The sequence below is a fragment of the Saccostrea echinata genome, unplaced genomic scaffold (genome assembly GCF_033153115.1).
Source record: "Saccostrea echinata isolate AGI-Se365-2 ecotype Australia unplaced genomic scaffold, CSIRO_AGI_Sech_v1 ptg000006l, whole genome shotgun sequence".
NCBI lineage: Eukaryota > Metazoa > Mollusca > Bivalvia > Ostreida > Ostreidae > Saccostrea > Saccostrea echinata.
In genome coordinates, this window is record NW_026889755.1 from 11,851,528 (window position 1) to 11,874,510 (window position 22,983).

General features: G+C 33.2%; 1 protein-coding gene and 1 long non-coding RNA gene across 2 annotated transcripts; one reads left to right on the plus strand and one right to left on the minus strand.

Annotated features, from left to right (window-relative positions):
• Window positions 1–3,828: 3,828 nt before the first annotated feature.
• Window positions 3,829–5,186, minus strand: LOC133180526 (uncharacterized). The gene is made up of 3 exons (XR_009720349.1): window positions 5,105–5,186; window positions 4,605–4,675; window positions 3,829–3,994 (listed from the first exon to the last, which is right to left on the minus strand). It is a non-coding gene; the product is annotated as an uncharacterized LOC133180526 (long non-coding RNA).
• A 9,400-nt stretch (window positions 5,187–14,586) lies between these two features.
• On the plus strand, window positions 14,587–15,701 carry LOC133180527 (uncharacterized). Its single transcript, XM_061315024.1, has 3 exons — window positions 14,587–14,755; window positions 14,904–15,025; window positions 15,181–15,701. Exons 1-3 carry the CDS (start codon window positions 14,629–14,631, stop codon window positions 15,490–15,492), a joined length of 561 nt encoding a protein of 186 aa, XP_061171008.1. The 5' UTR covers window positions 14,587–14,628; the 3' UTR covers window positions 15,493–15,701.
• Window positions 15,702–22,983: the final 7,282 nt, after the last annotated feature.

The window sequence follows — 22,983 nt, forward strand, 5'->3', positions numbered from 1 at the left end:
GAACTAGTGAAAAAATAATGGCATCATTTAAAAATCTTCTTCTCAAGAACCACTTGGCCAGGAAAGATGAAACTTGTGTGGAAACATCCTCAGGTAGTGTAGATTCAAGTTTGTTCAAATCATGACCCCCGGGGGTAGGGGGGGGGGGACACAATGAGGGATCAAAGTTTTACATAGAAATATATAGGAAAAATATCTTTAAAATTTGATCTTCTTCTTAAGAACAGCAAAGCCATGATTGGTCATATTTATATAGAAACATCCTCAGGTAATGTAGATTTCAAATTTGTTCAAATCATGACCCCCGGGGGTAGGATGGGGACACAATGAGGGATCAAAGTTTTACATAGAAATATATAGGAAAATATCTTTAAAAATCTTCTTCTCAAGAACAGCAAAGCCATGATTGGTCATATTTATATGGAAGCATCCTCAGGTAGTGTAGATTCAAGTTTGTTCAAATCATGACCCCCAGGGGTAGGATGGGGCCACAATGGGTGATCAAAGTTTACAGAGGAATATATAGGAAAAAATCTTTTTCTCAAGAACAGAAAAGCCATGATTACCGTAGTAAAATTGATATGGAGGCATCCTTGGGTAGTGTAGAATGAAATTTGTTCAAATGAGGGACCCCAGGGGTAGGGTGGGGCCACAATGGGGGATCAAATTTTTACAAATGAATATATGGGAAAAAATCTGCTGCTCAAGAACAGCAATACCATTTGTTATATTGATATGAAAGCATCATCAGGTAGTTTGAAATTCAACCCCCCCTTTAACTTTTCATTACTAAACTGATCTTTGCTCTTTTTTTCCCTAGCCAATTTGCTCAGATGAGCGATGTGGCCCATGGGCTTCTTGTTTTAAATTTGCTTAGATCTACCCAGTGGAGGAAGAGATGAATTTATACTGAAATATGTATACAATTCATGAAATATTTAATACACTCAGACAGATTTGCCCAGTCAGTTAATATCACTTATGAAACATTATTGTTTAATATATATAACAAATTAACAATGGAGAAATTGCATGGCTGGACCAGGAATCGAACCAAGGACACCTGTCTAAATACTAGTCAGGTGCACTAATACGTGTACACTACCCACAGCACAACAAATGTTAAGGTTAATGTGCACTAGCTTTAAAAAGTATTTTTCAAAATCTTCTGTATGTTGTGTGTATTAAGGAAACAATATAAAAAAAATGCATAAATGTCCTTTCCTACTTTTAAATAAGATGAAATATAACATTCTGTTTTTATCAAGAAATATTCAATGGTTTAAAGTGCAAGGATACCATATAACATTATTTGTGCAGTTTTATCTATTGCAAATTAAGTTTTCCATAACTCTAATTTTTCAAAACCTGAGTCTATCTCTGAGGACGATTTTCGAGGACGATATCATAATTCCATCATATAGGTCCCTGCTGGTAGAGCATAAGCAAACGATAATGACATTCGACAAGAGAACCATTTATTTGTTACTCTGTATTTCTTCAACTTAAAGAGACAAAAAACCGACCCGTTTGTCGAAGTCTTTTTGTTATCTTAATTCTCCTCGAGTCAACCCTCTCATGTCATCTTTGACTTTGTCAACTTTCGGTTTGTCAAAATGGTAAACAAAGCATCCAAAATTCAACTCTCCTTCGGTCATGCATTCCGGGAATTACCGTACAGCGTAGTTTTCTGCCTTTTTTCGAAAACGAATTTACCCTTCTTATCACGTAAGTGATATTGACGTCTGTCATTTTGATATAATAAGCGTCGGGCACGGGCTGACGTAATAACGTCACTGACGTGAATAACGTCCTACAGCGTTATTTCACGTGGTATGGATCATTACCTTAACATAGGAATATCTAGGTCAAGTTCTGTTCTGGATAGGAGAGAGCAATTTTTGACAGAGTTATGCCCCTTGGGCTTAGGAAAATTCCACTTGTTTGCAGTTTCTGTTCATTTTTTTCGCTGAGGTTGCACACACTTAAATGAAAGTTGGTATACAGATTTATCATAAAAATATCTAGGTCAAGTTTTGTTTTGAGTACAGTAAGTTGACAATCCTATCCTATCCTATCGTGAATCCTGCATCCACAATCCTATCCTGTGATTTCAGTCTAATCCTATCCTATCCTATCCTGCTACTTTCAGTTTTTTAATATTTAGGAGTTAATTTGACAAAACGAAAAAAATAATAATAAAATGACCATCATATATAAGTCAGTTATAATTATGGGTTTTATTTAATATGTTTTAATGATAAAAAATAATCGAGATCGACATCCATTAATTCCCGACACCCCGCACGAATTAATTTTCGAGTACCCAGTTAAAATGTAAACAGAGGGACTGTAATAAAACATAAGCAAGTACTGATCTAGCGAACGTGTCAAGAAAGTAAGCTTTCAAAATAATTATAGAAAAAAATTATAATCCGACTTTATTTTGATTTAATTTCACATACTAACGATGATCGAGAGACGTCACGGTATTTGCGATTTCTTTTCGAATTTATACACTTTGATAAATAAATGGGGTTAAAGTTAGAGAGGGGAAATCGTGGAAAAAGGGGGGGGGGGCAACAACTCAGACTTCAGATACTTTTGTTATGTTATGATTATTAATAGGTAGACTAAACGAACAAAATTTAAGCTCTTAAATTATGAGAATCAGACTATTAATGTCTATACCTTCATGCGGGGAAGGTACAACACTGTATAATAACCGTACCGTTGAAAATACAATTTCTCTACACATACTGAATAATAAAAAGGAGGATATGTTGGATGTTTTAACAGTTATATGTTTCATGTAAAATTTATGCAAAACTCTATTTTTCCCTAAAATGTTAACTGAGCACCATGAAAAATAATACATGTATATATACCTAACTTAGATTTTATTCATACTCATGTAAATCCAGAAAGAAGATACATGTATGACAAGACCATAAACCGAGAACTGATATTTAGAATATCTTGACTTTTATTTATTAAACATGTAAAAAATTATTTAAATGTATTCTTGTTTGAGATGTTCAGTTCCTCATTGTTTGAATTTGGATATTTTACAAACATGCAAAAACTTTATCATGTTTGCTGAATAAAAAATCAAGATATTCAAAATGTTAAATTTTCTTATTTCACTTCACATTGTTTTTAATTTATGGTCAGTTCAGTGTCATACAAATGTATTTCAATAACTATATTTTTATGAGTGAGAATTTAATTTATGTTTCACAGAAAACATTTTCATAAATCTTCATAGTCAGATAGATTGACAGCAATAATTATTGCAGTGAACACACACATATTCCTTCGAATTCTTTCTTATAAAACATGTATATGAATTCACAGTAGTTTCAGTATTTATAAACCATATTTAAGTAAATTTTGTTTTTGACCTTGACATTTGATCTTGAATGTTATTCATTGTCTAAATGAGGAACAAAAATGCTTGACCAAGTTTACAATATTTATTCAAGGTAATTGCCTCTTCAGTGTTAAATATATATATTTTGGGCCAAATAAATATTATCTACAATCTACAATTTTATTTTTTTTATCTACAATGTATAACAATTGAAGGTTCCATTATGAGACAAATTCATCAGACGTATACATGTATTTCAATTAATGCCAAGCTCCCAGATATATGTACATGAAATCTGTTTAAATTTAAGTTTATCAATGTCTTTTTCCAATTGTATGATGTTTTACGTGCATATGATGTCGACTGCTTGTCCGTCGCTCAAATTGAATTTCAAATGTCAAAGTTTGTGTCAAAGAGCTAGTCATGAGTAACTGAACAGTTTCAAAATTGTCAACAATGCACAGAAAACAAATACTTCACACACCGATCTCCTTAATGAAAAACATCATGATTTCAGACTCTAGGGGGCTCTTGTACAGTGGTTTGAACATCTTTCATATTTATTCCAGCAGCAGATGAGATGAAGTGCAATATGTACAGCAGCAAATATGCAGGATAGTCCTTAAAAAAACAATTATTATCATGATTATAACAATATATGCATGTAGATTGTGCAATTTTGTCATATACATTATACATTAAAACTGTATTTTATTGTGATTATCTTTCTCATTTCATGTACGACTGGCTGAATTTTACCTTTTTTTCTCTCCCAGAGTAATGCATTTAAAGAAATCAAGCAAACTCAAATCTTATACTGCAACTTCATAGTCAAATCTTAATTAAACAATCATAATTTACTTGTAAATTGTAATTCATTTCATCTCGTCAACTTGTTAACTAGCATGAATATATTTGTTTGTTTTTTTTTCTCTATTTTGAATTTTTCTGCTTGTATTAATCTATTTGTTTTTTGTTTGTTTTCTTCTTTGCTTAAAATTTGAATATTAAGAAAAAATTATGAAAATACATATAATAATTAACTTGATGATGACATGATGACCAGAACAATAACACATTGTTTTCAGTTTTACTCTTTTTTTAAAAAAAAAAAAAGAAGAAAGATCATTTATTCAGAGAATCTACAGAAACTTCATCTCAACTCAGATAATGATATGTGTGTATTATACTGATACCCATGCATAAAGCACATGTTAATAATTATACCTACTTTTTAAATGTAAAATCCTTTTTTCCTCACAAAATATTTTGATGAGGGCAGGCAAAACCAAGTATCATTCTCTGCAATGAAGAATAATGAATGATTAATTTATAATTCATAACCCAGAATAGGTCATACATACAATGTACATGTAAGTGCTGAGTTGGCTTATAATACAATTTAAACAGTAGCATAAGAAATGATTCTGTCTTTATTTTATTATAATTACACTCAAATAAAAAAAAAATTTAAAACCACAGTAGGGAAATAATATAGTAAAAACAAACTGAAAAAGGCATAACACATCTTATTGTTTAGAACACATTGAATCATGACAGAGTATTTGTAAATTTTTAACCCCCTCCCCTTCCTACACTACCTTTTTCTCCACACCCGATTTTTGTCTATATTATAATAGAATAAAATTTTAATAGCTCAAGTCATTATAACATTGTTCAAACGGGATAATGTATAAAAGTGCACACATGTACAGTGTGTAGTATACTTACATGTTCTGGCTCCAAACAACTGCGATATCGATCTGTTCAAGTCCGCTGTTGGCAGTTTGTGTAGAATTATCCAGACAAACAGAGCACATATAACACAGTTACATGTTATTGAACTTTAAAACAACTAGGAATTGGCTTAATCATCCAAACATGCTGAAGTAAATAAGATCTCTTGATGTCCGAACTCTTCGTTGTTTACATCCAAAGATTCTTCCGGTGATCGTTCACGGTTAAATCGTACGCAATGTCACTCGAAGTCAATTATTAATTTGTGTTAAAATAAACAAAATATGTTTATTTTCTATCGTAATTTTTGACAGAGTTATGCCCCTTGGACTTATAAAAATTCCATTTTTTGGGGGGGGGGGGGGGGCTTAAGTGTTTCACAAACATATCTTGTTTTTAGGTGTTTGTTCTCGAGGGTACACTAATATTTAGGTTCTCTTATTTGATATCTGTGTACGGTCATACTATGCCTCAATGTGTCTCCTGTCTGGCCGATGAATTTTTAGTGCAACCGGCGCAGGTTATGACGTAAATATGATTGGAACTTGAACAAGGCATTTGATGTTTAAACTGTAAATTCCCCTCCGGTTTATGAGATGAAATTAATTTCTTATAGGCATGTACTGCGTTTAGGTTTGTTGCATTTATTTAATTATGACTGGTGGACTCCTTGTTGATACTGGTTAAAGATGCTTTTGACATGTATGTACCAAAACCATTCTTATATTCTGCCCAATTCCTGTCAAAGGTCAAGGATGCATTTGTCAGTGTACATATAAATCAATAAATTGTTATTGTGTTAAACATTTTCATGATCCGTATATTATGTATCATACAAATCCACTGGAATACAAAATCATGGATACAACAGTTTCCAAATAAACTAGATTCCGTCCATTGTTTCTATATCACAGTAAACTCTGACAGGACGTGAACTGGTACAAGTGTGCTAAATTTCGTATAACCCGGGATTAATGTGACTATTTTTATGAATATCATTACAATCTTAAGTTAGAGCTGAAATGTAAATGGTAAAGATAACGAACAGTGATCGATGTTTGAAAAATCAAACCTACAAACAATTCAAATCTGTGAACAGGACATAAAACACGGACCCCCGGTGGGATCGGGTGCCTAGGAGGAATAAGCATCCCTGTTGTCTGTTCACACGCGCTGTGAGCGTTATGCATTGATCAGGTGGTAAACAGATTATAAATTATTCCTATGTTTATAATATGGGAGAAATCAAACAAAAATAGTCTTATTTAGGTAAGGCTTTATTTCTCTAAACAATCATATAGTATGAATATTCATAAAAAGATTCATATGCAGGGCTCTATTTAAGGAATCACTGTCTAGTTAGTAGAGTATACCAGGGCATCAACGATAGTTGGAAACGTGGAATAATTTGCACAACGGGCGAAGCCCGTTATGCATAAATTATCCCACGTTTCCAACAATCGTTTATGTCCCTGGTATACTCTACTAACTAGACAGTGATTCCTTATATTTCCATTTGATTGTGAAATAAAATTATAAATTTAAAGATTTAAATTACACGAGGCCTCACATGTCAATTTCAATAGTCCCCGCCCACTGACGTCAAACACAAAGACAGCCGCACGAGAATTACATGCATATTAGTCGTCCTTAGCGTCAGACACAAAGACAACCGCACGAGAATTACATGCATATTAGGCCTTCTTAGCTCCTGACCGTTCTCTTGGCGGAATTTACATTCCGGTAGAAGGATCAAGAAATCAACTCGACTAACTTTCAAAGAGTTATCACAGAGAAAACAAATAAAAATGGAAATATTTGGCGACTAATTTAGTCGCCATGGCGCCTAAAAATTATGATTGGCGCCTAAAAGTTTTCTATAAGTCGTCAAATCGACGACCATTATAAATTTACTTGGTGTTCGTCAAATTACTGAACTATAAACATTTTTAATTTTTTCTTTATAAAGATCAGAAAAGAAGTTTAAAATTTAGCAATTGACATGTCTCTCTATATTGACTAATATCATTTTTTGAATTGGTGCCTAAGAAAAATTTACCTGGCAACTAAAAAATGTGCATTGGCGAGTAAATTTTTTTTATGAGGAGCCAGTTTTCGCCTAAATTTTAGAAGTCACATAGAGGCCTGATATGACTTAAAAGAAATAATATGCATAAATTATTGTTATGTTTATAATATTAAAGAAATACATTTTATATTAGCTTTCTGGCAAATGAAAAGAAAATTGTAATTTCATGTGGGTTTCTTAGAATTTAGGAACTTTAGAAGTCGCCCTTTCAGATTTTTCTTCTTCCTTTTTATACGCACGTCTTTAGACGGGACTACAAAAAGTAGGTCGCTGTGACCTTTAATTAAGATGATATGGCCAAACATGGAAAAATCCTGTCCGGCTCATAACTAGAAAACTATTGGACTTTGAATCATCAAACTTGGCCAATTTATGCATCTTAGGTAGAAGGTGTGTCGCAACCTATTTCAAGGTCACTGTGTCCTTTAAATTAAGTGAAATTTAAAAAACAACTTTTTTTACTATTAGATTACACAATCCCTAAAAATGCAAGAGTGTTGCAGTATCATTATTAAAAAATGTTACATCAAGAAAATACTTATTTTTTCATTATACACTTTACAGCAATCTGTAACAAATGTAATGTTACAAGAGAAATTCCACCTCTCCCATGGGTGTAATTATCAAGCACTAATCAAGGAGAATTTGATAGCAGAAAATTGCATGTCAGATTAGAGAGAAATTAATGAGTTAAGTGTGAGGAGCTAACTGTTAGAGCATCTCTGATTAAGCAGTCGTTATCTATATATCTTGGGAACTGGGCAAAAAGAATCAGCCGTGAAGGATTAAATAGTTGGCTAGCCTAACTTTTAAAATGAATTTGGTGAAAAGTAATTAAAACTTATTTGATATTGTTTAATAAATTAATTTGATATTGCATAATAAACTAATTTGATATTGTATAATATAATTAAAACTAATAGCACTCGGGGAAGGGGGGGGGGGGGTGATATTGGAATCAGCATGTCCGTTGTCCGTATGAATTGCAGCTTAAAGCCAGTTCGACATTAAATAAAAAAAAAATCAAGTATTTCAAAAAATGTTTTAATTATGGTAGATAGTCCCTACAAATCTAAGAGTAATGCAGGAACCTTATTAAAAATGTTGCATCAAGATTATACAGTTTTTTTCTTTGTATAAATCTTTATAACAAAAAAAATCTTTGTTTTTAAGGAGGGATTCTTCTCTTATTCTACTCATATTTCTTGTATTTAAAAATTAATGAAATTTCCATAGATTCAAGAAGACAATATCACTAAGTGATAGTATCAATTAGATTAAATTTGACCGTTTTATTTTAGAAACAAGGTCAGGTCAAGGTCATTATCTTTTTCCCTGACATTTAGAGTAAAAAATTACTGATAATCATGTGATGCCTACTTCTGTTTTAAAAGATAAAATGTTTTTCTTTTTGCACAAAGAGATGTTACCATATCGGGTCTATCAGATGATGCTACCAAATTAATTGACATTATTTAACTTAGATATAGGCTAATCCGGATTTCCTCTGGTTTTCTTAATTCTTTAGGATATATTAGTTATTTTTATATACTTCTTATATTTAAATATTTCTTATTTTTACATATGGTAAAGTAGTCATATAAATAAACAAAATGATACAAAAACAAAAAGCTTTGACCGTTTAGTAAGAGAGAAAAAAACACTTTTTACTGATTTTTTGCTCAAATCTGTTTTAAGGTTGGAGGCTTTCAAAAGCTAACAAGATTGTAGTTTGTTTAGAAAATCATTTTTATTTGCTATGTTTTAAAACTTTAGGGCATTATTATTAATTTTAGTAACATATCAAAATTTCTTCAAGTCTTTGATTGTATAAAAAAATTAATTACATATTATGTTCCCGAAGTGATTTTGATAGGCAGAAAAGGAGATATTTTCATACGCCGCCAAAAATATACTCCCTTATGGATTTCAAACTCAGTTTACCATTTCTTTTTAAAATTGTACAATTATGATGAGTAAAGAAAAAATATGACCTTTTAAATACATTACAGCTAAGTTTATAAGACATACAAGCAAATATACTTGGAATATTTCGTGTAGTCAGAAACCAGAAAAGAATCCCTCCTTAAATTTAATTTCAGAATGACATAAATATGCATTTTTATTGCACTACAAAGCAGACAGTATGTATAGATCCACTCATCCATTGGGAGTAATGAGTGGAAATGCATCCAGTTAAAGATTAATTAATGAGTTCACTGTAAGAAGGCAAGCTGTCTTAATCATTTCTTTTAGAGGATCTCTGATCAAGCAGCTCTTATCTGTATCCTTTGGGAATTAGACATAAGAACTGCTTGTCAGTTTATAGCATATGTAATTTGATGGCCAGCCTTTTATTTTTAATATTAATTTGATATAGATTTAGTTGTTAAGACTAAATTGATGTTGTTTAATATGATATTTTTATTTATTTTTTTGAAAATATCAACTAATTCATAGCATCATGTCTCACAAATCTGAAAGCTGGGAGGGGGCTGCAGAAGGGCATTTGTCAAGCGCTGACAACCAGTTGAGGATCTATAATGTAATATTTGTTATAATTAATGCCTACACCACAGTTGTGTAAACAAATATAAGGAATGGAAAAATCATTGAAATCCTTGTATCAAGGTTGATATGATTTTCTTGCACTCTAAACTGAGAATTGAACAATATTTGACGGGCGTGACATGCTGTGGCGGGACACTTTTTTTCTCTCTCTCTCTCTCTGAAGATATTCAATCAAAAAATCCTATACTTCAGCTGAAGAACCAGTTTTTCGTTTTTTTTTTCCTCGCTCGGCTCTAGTTGATATGGGAACACTTTTTAATATATAGTTATTATATAACTACTTTTCTCTTGCTACTTGAACATGTTGAAGTGAAAGGTGTTTCTTAAGAATTAGTTCTTTCAGTTTCTCTATTTCACTGGTTGTATTTAAGCTTATAGATGTACCTGAAATTGCAACAGGCTCAATAGTTGGAATACCATCCAACATCCAAATTCTTCCAGTTCTTTCTGGTACGGGCAGGTTTTCTTGTCTGATCCGGACTTCAGGTTGTATTTGTTCTTTTTAGAGCTGATATCAATATTTCCCACTTCCCATTATTTGCTTCCAATTAACCTTAAAAACTTAATGAGGGGGATATTTTAGTCAACATTTCTTTTTTTAGTAATTTTTCCCATTTGGTTGTCCTCCAGTCTGTTTTTCATTTCACAAAATAAAAACCTAATTGCCTGTTCAATCTGAAACACAGGAATGTAAATTGCTTCAGGCTTTGGATGTTGTTTCAATGAAGGACAGGTAGAACTGGATGCAGGTTATACTTTCTGTACAACAAAATAAATATTGAGGTTTACATGTAATCTATACAGTTGTAATTTTTTGGCAAACACTACCTAAGGCCAAAATTAAAAATATGTTTGTTTGCCATTTACTGACCCAGACTTTTAGCAATCGGTAGGTGGGTAGGAAAAATATTTTATTTTTTTCTTCTTGACTTCAAATCAAATTACTATTATAATAAAAAAAAATCGAAATGTTCATGTACATATTCTTGGTTATTGGAAATTATGCTTCATGAAACAAAATGCACTGTTTAAAAAATCTGGTGTAATCTATTTGTCTTTGCATGTCAATCCTGCACCTGCTTAAAGCTCAATTTATGAAGTGTATGCACCTTCTGATTTTTAGCCACCCTCTGTAGTACGCTAGTTGGTTTATATCATAACTCCATGACTGGGCTCTAGGACAACATGCGTTTTGTCGGACCCAAGAACCAAACTAACAGCCTCAGGCAAACAGTTTGGTTCGAGGGGTTGTTCTCTCCGATTTGTTTTCCTGTTCCTCTATATTGTCTAAACGAACAATCTCTCTCTCTACTTTAAAACGTAAAGTGTATATATTTTAAGAGATTGTTAAAGTTTTTCACAGTACGCAACGGCTCTTGCAAGTCAGGCAGGAAGATATTTGGACTGTTAAGTTTTTCTGATAAACTGACGGTAACTTTGTCCGTTTTATGCACGTGGTAGTCGGAGCATTCATCAACAAGATCAAAATTTATCTCCTCGAACGTTGTTTCACCATAACACTCTACCAGTCTATTATTACAAATCTGTTTTGATATGCCTGCGCGTGTTACACTGACAGAAGCACATACTGTGAAACAATCATCATCCAAAGGTAGCCTGAAGGTAGACACTTTCCTTTTTACCGCCATGCTGTCATACTTTGATTCGGTTCCTAATCTAAATCATCAACACGCTTAATACCATCAAGGAAAAGGAAAATCAATGAATGACATCGCACACGTTTTTATGAAAAAAAAAAACAAAAACGGATGAAAACGGATAAGAAATGAATCAAATAAAAAATATCTATAATTTAAAAGTGGTATAAAATATTTTGAGTCGGGCTAATTTTCGTGGGTCGGTCGGCTGAGGGCAGACAAACAATATTTTGATTTAGGCCTAAATTGATTCTGAAATTGAATTTTTCATTTTGTAAAAGGAATAAAAAAAAACTATCAGTTTTAAATTGTTCTTGTAAAGTGAAAGACCTTTTACGTTAAACAAAGATATGCTAAATTACAACACCTAATGGCTGTATTATAAATGGCCGTTTTTAAAAAAAAATGTGTGCTTTGTATGAATAACATACAGACATTAGTTACTTGAAATTTGTAGAATCAGAACTAAGAGACTTCTTTTTTCCACAGCTCCGTACATCTATTATCGTTAAGGCAAAAAGTAGCTATAGGTTTGTGCGTTTATCCTCTCAGTTGGTTACTTCATGCAAAAAGTCGGACAATGTTAACAATATATATTTGCAGATGGTATACGCCGTTCAACAAAATTGTTTATACGCCACATTTGCTGAGCAATTTCCCTGAATTTCTAAAGCTAATAATCATTTACTTTCGCTCACTGCAGTTGAAAACGTTGCGCACTTATAATATGTTATTCCACCAGACGCCATTTTTGTCACGTGTCTCGGCTCACTAATCCAACCTTTACGCTAAAAGAGGCGGGAGAAAATCGGAAGATCTTCCATTTTATTGGAGCTTATTTGAACCATATTAACAAAATTCTTGATTGCGAATCATTCATATATAAAGTTTACATAATATAGATGTACCTTATATGTGACCGCGACTGGGAAAAAGGGGCCAGATGCGGCAAACGTCATAATGAGAAATTGGCTATCAAACTTACGTCATAATAACAAGCAAGGCACGCTAAAAACGTTAGACGCGTGTTTGTTTTGTTTTGTTTTTTCACTTATTTAATTGTTTTGTTTTTTTTTAATGTAATTTAATTATCAGCTATGTCGTCTGATCCAAAAGCTGTCAATGATATTTTTTTCTTTCGTTAGTTTTAAATTAAGCGCCAAAATATTGAAACGGAAGTTTCCGATTTACTCCCCTTCTTTTGTTTTCATTGGTGATCTAATATGGCGGTCAATCTAAAGCGAAAAGATGAGTCAGGAGACAAGAAGTACGTGTTCTATACCACAAGAAATTTTAGATAACCAAGATCTTAGTTTCATAGAATTAGACATTGTAGATGAATTGTATTTCAATGAAAATAATGTGATCGAAAACGAAAGCAGTTCTCAAGAAAACTTTGAATCTGATTCCGACAATGATGACGTGGACCTTGTAAATATTGAACCATCAGATGAGGACACACGGGACTATGTTGCCCAGGCCCGTTTTAGAAGTGATAAATATGGATGTAGGGAGTTCTATGGTGAACCATGCAGTGCAGTTATTGACGTGGAATCGGCAGTCGAATTCCGAGAACACTGTAAGGAAGTCAGCAAGGATGAACTTGATCTGATTATAAAAGCGGAACTTTTTTCCCATCGCCGTTCGGGTGTTCATACACTAGCAAAGAAACACCGAACAAAAGAAAGAGAACGGCCCTATCAAGAATTCTACTTCAAAGGAAAACGGGTATGTAGATTGACATTTTGTTTTATTCATGGTATAGAGAGGAAAAATTTGCAGTCCATCGCACACTCTCTTGATGTTGATGGACTGTCTCCTAGAGTTCATGGTGGGACTGGTAAAGCTTCAAAACATGCACTGAGCTACCAGGATTCAGTGAGGATCAAGACATTTTTGATGAAATTCGCCACGGACAATGCCCTAACTCTGCCAGGTAGACTTCCCAATTACAAGAATCATCAAGTTCTTTTGTTACCATCTGACAAATCTACTGTAGACATACACCAAGAATATGAAAGTCTTGCTAAAGAAATGAAATACAGAAGCATAAGTCTGCTAACATTTCAAAGACAATGGCAGGAACTGTGTCCAAATATAGTTATTACAAAACCTTGTACTGATTTGTGTCAGAAATGTCAGGAATTTGCAAATAGAACTTCGAAAAGTGGTAATCTCTCTGAGGAAGAGAAAGAGCAATTACTTTCAGAGTACAATAATCATGTTCAGCTTGCCAAAGAACAAAGGACTATTATCGTGAGCAGGTCAAACTAGCTAAACAGAATTTTCTGGAATTGCCAATTGCTCTTCAAGATTCAGGTAAGTTTTCAAAACAAATACATGTATTTGTAACCCATTAAAAATTATATGTAGAACATAATGTATACGTACATTAATGACACAGAAACACGTATAACATGTTTGACATTCTATGAAATTCTGATGGACTTCAATGCTCTAAATGTGATGAAGAGCTAAAGCAGGTAATTTGTAATAGTTATTTTAATAAAATGTTAAATCTCAGCTTTGTCAGACTGAAATTGTACCAGTCTTGTCGCTGATTTTTCTTTATATATATCAAAATCCTTTCAATTTTTTAATAGGTTACCCACCACACTCCTTGAATTATGCTCAGCAGGTCCATATTCCACACCATGCCCAACAAGTGGGACCAATCTACTTCAAAAGCCCTCGTAAATGCCATGTTTTTGGTATCTGCTCTGAAGGATGAGGTAATTTTCATCATAAAAACTGTCTTAAGGAATATTTTTCCTTTTGGTGATATTCATGATCTGTAAATCCTTTTTTTCACTTCATGTATTTTAACCCTTTTCATTTACATTTAAGGCATATAATATATTCAAGGAATATACTGAGTCTACCCTTTCATTATGCATGTGTTTTTTTTTTTTTTGGGGGGGGGGGTCCCTTTAATATAGCATTTACCATATAACATCTTTGATTTTAATTTATATGATTATAATTTTTAATATCTATATGATACATGAATTTAAAATGAGAACTCCACAGAGAGAAATTTTTGTTAAGTGATTGCTTTATCACCACTACATATTTATTTATTTGGATACCTGTTTGTTTATTTTTCATTCATGTACATGCTTATTTTACAGGAAAAAAAAAACTTTTATCTTATTGATGAAGCAGCTAATCCTGGGAAAGGAGCTAACAGTGTTACGAGCATGGTACATCATTACTTTGATAAGTTTGGGCATGGTGAAACAGATCTCAAAGTTCACTTTGATAACTGTACAGGACAAAATAAAAACAATGTTGTGTTATGGTATGGTCTTTGGAGAGTGTTGACAGGTAGGTTGATGCTGTTATTGTTATAATTTACGTAATATTGTGTACTACAGTACACCAGTTTATTAGTGTAATGAACACTTTACATGAATTCAATATATATCAACTACATCTCACGAAAGGAAAGAAATGTTTTCAACATGTTCTTCAGGGCTACACAGAACCATAGAACACTCGATGATGGTAGCTGGCCATACAAAATTTGAGCCAGACTGGCATTTTGTCGTTTGGAAGGTGCACTGGAGAAACGCCAATGCTGAAACAATATCACAGGTACTTTTATTTACAAGTACATGAAAAATACTATGATAATCTATTCATAATATATTTGTTTGATAAAGTTTTCTTTCTATGATTAAAAAATAAGAGATTTTATTTCATTTTTCTGGTGTCTTTTATAACATATTTTCCCTATGATTGTCTTTTAGGTAGCAGAATCCGTCAATACTTCCAGTAGAAGTGATCACAATATACCACAGGTTGTAGGCAATGGTGAAGATCCTGTCCTGTTCTATGAATGGAAGAATTATTTACAACAGTACTTTAAACCTCTGAAATACCTAACCCGCTACCACCATTTCTACATGGATTCTGAGAATCCAGGAATTATTAGATGTCGGGAAAATGCTTCCTCAGAGCCTGTTACTTTCATGTTACTGAAAAGCAAAAGTAAAGTTCCCATTCCAGGTGTTCTTCCTTCTCCATCAGCCATTAAAGGCCTTGAACCTGCTCGACAATGATATTTATTTGACCACATCAGAAAACACTGCTATTCAGAGACAGCAAAAGAATGTATATGTCCAAAACCTACTGTTCCCAAACAAGAAATAGACTTGACAGAATGCATTGAAGAATATAAACCAAAAGGTGGCAGAAAAAAGGCTTTACTAAATTAAGCTTGTAATTCACTAATTCGGAATTGTGTACATGTTTCAACATGTATGAACTGTTTCTAATTATGTGCAGTTTATTAAAACATGTTTGCCTTAATGCTTAAAGTTTATAGGAAATATTTACATGTTCTCTGGTTAATTCTGTACATGTGTTTTTTAAACGTGTTTCGTACATGTTTTAACAGTGTTTTATCAAAGCATTTACTTTTTTTTTTATATGTACAAAAGTTGTGATTGATTGTTTTACATATTATCTGGTCAAGTCAGGTTCTCTATATGTATGAATTGTGTCATACACATGTAAATAACATTGTTTTATCAGAGCATGTATGATTTGTTTAAAGTAAGGCAATTTGTGATTCACTGATGGTAAATTCCTTACATTGTGTAATTGTCAATTTACATGCTTTACCAAAAACGCATGCTTGAAGTGAGTTACAAAGTTACAATGTACAGCTGTAACATGAAAAGGTTTCTATTCATTTTACCTAGTAACATGTTCATAATTATCTGCCAATATGTAATTTATCCATATATGATAATTGGCTAATTGCCTTATGCTTTGCATAAGATTACTTAATTTCATTCTTTAGTATTAAAGTGGTGTTGTAGTTATGTACCACCACATCATCATCACTAAGTATATTATACATGTTGAGTGTACATGTACATGTTTATCTATGTTTTAGCATGTTCTTATGTGTACTATGCAATGTGATGGGCATTTTATTTCACAGGAAGTTTATTGTATGTTTAAGGAAGCTCCAAACACTGCACACTGAAGAGTACTAACTCCAGGGTAGTTTTATGCAGTTAGAGTGATCTGCCCTTAGATGCAAGATTAGAATAAACTAGAATCTACAGTGAAAGACACAATGTGTACTAGACAAAAGTATTCTAAACATTATATTAGACCAATATAAAGTAACTGAATAAATTATTTGTATGTATCTTCTCAATGTAAATAAATATATCAGTAATTTCTGTTCATTAAGAATTCATTGTCTTTGAACATTATATCCAGGGGAAATATGGTAGGTACCTTATAATGAAAATGAACTACATAAACTCAATATGCACACCTTTATATGACATACTTTTCTCCAAGTCCAAAAACAGTTTATGTTAGTGTTTAAAGCTTCCTTAAGAATTGAAGATTTATGAACACAGAATGTGTATGAAAATATGAAACTTTTATAAAAACCAAATGTATTTGAACTTGTAAATGTGATTATGTTAATGATAAGAAGTCTTCTTTATTTTGTTACCATGACAACAATGATTACAATTCTGTACACTTCTCGAATTCCTATTTCATTTCTATTTTGAAAAAAATATATTTAAGTCATTACTTTTCTTTGGTTTTAGACTGGACGTAATGTGTTTACATATCAAAGAAAAATGTGTGTTTTGAAACCTTAAAGTGCCTTTTCATAAAATAACTTAATAAAAGGTTAATGAACAAATCTGGTCATATCTTTAAAACGACTTAAGATATGACTCTGTTTTTTTTGACAAAATTTTATTTATATTATGAGAATTTAAAAAATGACAAAAACTCAAAATCTGATGTTTGCTCATCTGGCCCCTTTTTCCCAGTCGCGGTCACATATAGTCAAAGTCCTGCTGGGAAGACTTTATCGGTAAATGGCAGATCCTCCAGAATCTTCTCGTAATTAGTGGAATCCATTACACCTGTGAAGATACAAATGTGGGTCCTACCATGATATGAAACTCCTCCCCACATATCACCTATAATTAAAAGAAAAATCCAATTTATATTGAATATGCCTAGGGTTGTACTTATGTACAGTTCATTTTGCAATTTATTCTCTATATAAGCTTATTGAGTTCTAAAGCCGGAATTGTAATACTATCAAGGATTCTTGTAAAATAACACAATTCCTTGATATGTACATGTAACCAACTTCTTATAAAAGTTAAGCGAATCAGCACACTGTTAATTTCAACTCTTCCCCATTATATGAATGTATTGGTTTTGGCCTTTTTGATGTCTGGCGGCAATCTATTGTAGCGGAGCCGCTTTACTGAAATATAGTTATCCATTTGAACATCAATATAATTGAATATGAGTCGAAGTCTTCAAACTTCTCTTTACTTCTTAGGGCTTGACCACGAAAGTCAAGCCAAGAAGAGTTATAAATGAAAGTTATTCATAAAATTCATGTTGCCTTACCTGATGATTGATTGATTGTTTATTGTTTAACGCTGAGTCGGCAATATTTCAACCATATTACCGCGGATGATTGTTTACAAGTCCGGTTTTTGGTTTCTCTGGCGGCCCCCAGCGAGCCTACTCTTTTTCGAGAAACGATCTTTTACGTGCTAAGGGGGTTGTAATCCTTGACACGGGACACCATTCATGTCCCATCCGACGGACTGAAAATTACAACAAATATGTAAGCTGTTAAAAAATAAAGTGATCTATGTATTTCTCATAAAAATTGCTTAAATTATTTCTAAATTTTACTGTAAAAATCATGTAAATATTCAAAAATTGTATTAACATTTGTAAAAAGTTCACACGTCGTTGTAACATTACAAAAAAGTCTACTTCGAATAGGCGAGAAATCGGAACATTCTAAAAGAATATGATTTATAGTAAGCGTACAGTCACAGGATATACATTCTGGCAGAACTCTCGATTCAATAAGTACCGGATGACAGCACCGATAAAATAATGGACATTTAACAGTCTTTTAAAAATGTAGATCTATTTTTAAAAAGAGCATAATCACTGTACATCATTTTTTATTCGCGAGGACATTGTTTTCGCGTTATTACGCGGGACGGTCTGCTAGGAAAAATTTCATTCTCGTGTATATTTTATAAGCATAGATTATATACAACAATAACCAGAATTTTTGAAAATTTTGATTGATTGATTGTATGTTGTTTAACGTCCCTCTCGAGAATTTTTCACTCATATGGAGACGCCACCACTTGCCGGTGGAGAGCTGCAAATTTTGTCCTATGCTCGGCACTTAGGGCCATTCAGCAGTGAGGGATCTTTTTCGTGCCAGCACCTACTGCGACACGGGACCTCGGTTTATACGGTCTCATCCGAAGGACCGGGCTCCACGTCCCACAGTGGGATTCGAACCCGCGACGTAAGGATCAACTCCTTACTTCGCGACTCTAGAGCGGAGGCTCTAACCACTGCACAACGCGGGCGACTGAAAATTTTGATTCGCTTATAAATACCAAATACATATTGCGCGAAAATAAGGTGTTGCAAAATTTGGTAATCTACAGTAATACATAGTAATTGCCTATTCAACTTCCTCAGAGAAAAGTAACTACAGTACCGACCAGACACAACCTAACAGAAAGCGAACCCAGAGCGCACCCCGGGTTCGCTCTCTGGGTTCGCTTCGGGTTCGCTTGGGGTCCGCTAGTGCTGACCCCCAGCGAACCCGGAGCGCACCCGTAGCGAACCCGCAGCGAACCCAGAGCGGACCCAGAGCGAACGCCGAAAGCGAACCCCAAATTCAGTAGCGGTCCCAGAAAGCGAACGCGCGTTCGGTATTGCGTAACAGAGCTGTCAATCAGGATTATCGATTAACTCATCAGCGCTTCGACCAATCAACATACCGAACAGGTCTGTCAATCAGGATAAGTGATAAAATGCGTTGACCATCAGTGCATCGACCAGTCAACATGCCAGTTTATAATCTAAACATTGTACAAGCAAAGCGTGTGAATGTAGTCTAAAAATATCATTAATATGATTTTTAAACATGATTTAATATTTATATACTTTAATTCTCCAGACAACATGCAATATTTACACATCTATTTTCATTACTTTTTATTTTTAAAATCTATTGATACATTATATATTTTTATTTTCCAGGTAGCATGTTACATGTATAGTTAAATATTTATTTTCTTTATGTTTTTAAAATCCATTGATATATAAATATATATTGCGTAAATTTATCAGACAATAAGTACTTTCATTTATAATAGAAAAAAAGAAGATAATAATGGTTATAACATACGGTCTTCGATAAATTATAGAATTTTATTATCTCAAGATACAGTATACGAACATTAGTATAAGAACAGTTAGTATAAGAACATGTGCGTGCTTTAATTTAATTATTTTTTATTAATTATTTCAATTTACATGCACGTTTTAATTTATCCAGATCAACTTCGAAATTATCGATCTTAATAATTGATCATGAAAAAAAATTAAATGTACATTGTACAGAATAAATGTGCATTATGTCAATACGTAAATTGGAGAAAAAAATCTCATTTAACTACTATGATATTTTTTTAATTAATCTTTTACCAAAATTTAATAAATAGCTTGATTTAAATATTTGTATATAGGGAAATATTATTTTGTCAATTTTAATTATCCTACATGTAGACCTTACATTGTATGTTTTTGAATTTTTGTAACTACTTGCAAGTCAGTCAAAAAAAAAAAAAAAACAAACAAACAAACAAACAAACAAAAAACAAACAAACAAACAAAAAAACCAACAAAAAACAAAAAAAATAACGCAAAAATGCTTATCACTTTCCTTCGCGTCGAAATATATAATTATACAGGTTTACATGTTCACGAACCTCTTACATGTACTACATGTAATTTTCGAAATACTTTATATGAACATAAAAAAATACACTAGACGGGTACGTTTTGTACTTGTGCATGAAAAGTACACGTAATTCCAACATTAGTAAATTGAACTTGCAAAGATACCTTAATACGAAAACGTACATATATTTTTTCATTACATAGGTACCTGTATTTGAACTTTGTAATTCTCATAATTATTTAATTTCAACACTTTAATAATTGTAGTTTCAAAGTGAAGCCAAGGTCATCACGTATCGGTAATCATCCACCTGTTTCGAAAATATTGCGGGTATTAAGAGCAATTGCGGTGGGTTTTTTAATTGACACTTGCTAGCTGGATGTATACTGTCTCCACGGTCACGGTATACCTGAGTATATACTCCTTCTACATTCGATGCCCCTTAAGTTACATGTACCTCGTCTGGGCACGTTATCAATGAGAAATACAATTATTATTCTTTTTCTTTTTCTTTCTTTTTTTTTTTTTGATTTTTGAATTTGGAAACGTCATAGTTCTTTGGTACGTTGCATTAAGAGTACATGTTCATGCATGTAATTTGCTGCAACCTGAATGCTGAAAATCAGTAAAATACATGTAGCTTTACGAGAGAGAGAGACAGAGAGAGAGAGAGAGAGAGAGAGAACACTGTATATTATTTGAAATTAAAATCGCTACAACCGGTCCATAGAAACAATTCAAGTACGGAAGGGGGGGGGGGGGCTCATCGAAATTAAAAAAAAACAAAAACAAAAACAACAAACATCGGGCGTTATTATCTTAATTTCATCTACTTAATCATGCGAATTTACAGTTATTGAATTCTTGTTTTGTTTGTTTTCTTTCTTGTATTTATTTATTTTTAAACATTTAGAATTTTGTTTGTTAACATGGCGCTCCAGTATGTACATGTATGTAGTGGGGCGGGGGGGGGGGGATCATGAACCAGTAAGGAACACAAACTATTCAAGTGATCATTTACATGTATTTGAAAACAACTTAAAAAATATATATATATTCTTATCAGTGGACCAGTTATTAGTTTTTGTTTGTTTGTTTTGGTTTTTTGATTGTCGTTGTTTTTATAAGTCTTCCGTTAAACTCGCCTTATAAAACAATGATTTATAGCATGGAAGTAAATTATAAATGATCTGTAAAACGAAACTCATGTTACACTGTATGAGAATTTTTAGTGATTATCTCGACCTACATATACATGTAATGGACGACAACCTAGCTTAAATATAAACTGCTAAATATGAAAACTTAGCATTTTACGTGTACAGTATGTCACAGCTATTTTATAGATAAGATCGTAATTCAGTTGTTTGTCTTTCAAACATTTAAATTACGATTTAGCAATTGCAATTACAATTGGAAGTTCAAACTTATTTTAAAACGCATGAATAATATAAACAAATGAATTTGAAAGCTTTTTTTTATTAAGATACTCTTATCAATTTCACTCCATCCGATATATCGAAAATAAATTTAACACCTTTTCCTCTTTTTTTTTTCTTTCGAGATATACTTAGCTTGTAAGTTAAGAAAAATAAAAGTGATAATTCTACGTCGAATGTACGGTGAAATTCTTGAAAAATTATCAACGTTCTCCATATTGTCACTTACATGTACATGTTTCGATCGCCATAAAAACAGTAATGATCGATTTCACTACTGTATTTGGAATATACAAGGGGCGGGGCTTACTGGCGGCAAGATTAAAGCGGGGTCCGCTTCACGCATGAGTGCGTAAAGCGAACCCGGAAAGCGAACGCCGGGTTCGCTCTAGCGGACCCAGAGCTGACCCCGAGCGAACGCAGAGCGAACCCGAAGCGCACCCAGAGCGGTCCCAAATTTTCTGAAAGCGAACCCGCAGCGGACCCCGAGCGAACCCAGGAAGCGAACCCGGGGTGCGCTTTGGGTTCGCTCTGGTGTTAGGTTGTGTCCGGTCGGTACTGTATTAAATCGCTAAGGGCCTACTCGATATTAAAAGGCATATTTTTTAAGACAAAAAAAAAAGAAAAAAAAAAAAAAAAAAAAAGAAGAATTTTTTACCCTCCGATTCTTGGCACCGTTAATCTGGCAATATTTCGTGTATTTTCAACGGAACCCCATCAATTTCCTTAGTATAGTAACCGTTTTGGATGACTCAGTCCTTAATTTCAGGCACAGTGTTTTTGTACAAATATCTGGTTGGATATTCATTTGGTACCACTTGATATTCAGCTGTTGAACTTCTTGTGGGCCGCTCATATCTTCAACCGTCCATCTCGTCCTTCCTGGATTGCATTCGCCCGTCGGTGGAATGCACTGACGCCCATCTCTTGATACCGCTTAAGAAACCGATAAACGGTCATCCTTCTTTGATGAATTTCATGCTATTTCCTAAGGACATCATGGATTTCACAAGGTTAGTCAAATAGATTCGCAACGTGGATGTTAAATTTCCCCGGTCTCTTCCTTGATAGCACAGCCATGATGGTTTTGGATTTCACGGGAATGTTAGTCACGTGACTAGGAATCGTTAAAAACTTTCCTGTTCGAAACGTTACAATGTTTTATTGTATTAAAGGTCCTGTATGTTTATTTCTGAAGACTTAACAGTAAAACTCGGATATTGCAAAGTTTTCGGGACCTCGAAATTTCTTTGCTATATCCGTTTTTCGTTATATCCGTATAACGAATTCGTAAAAAAATATATAGCGAATTGGCAGTA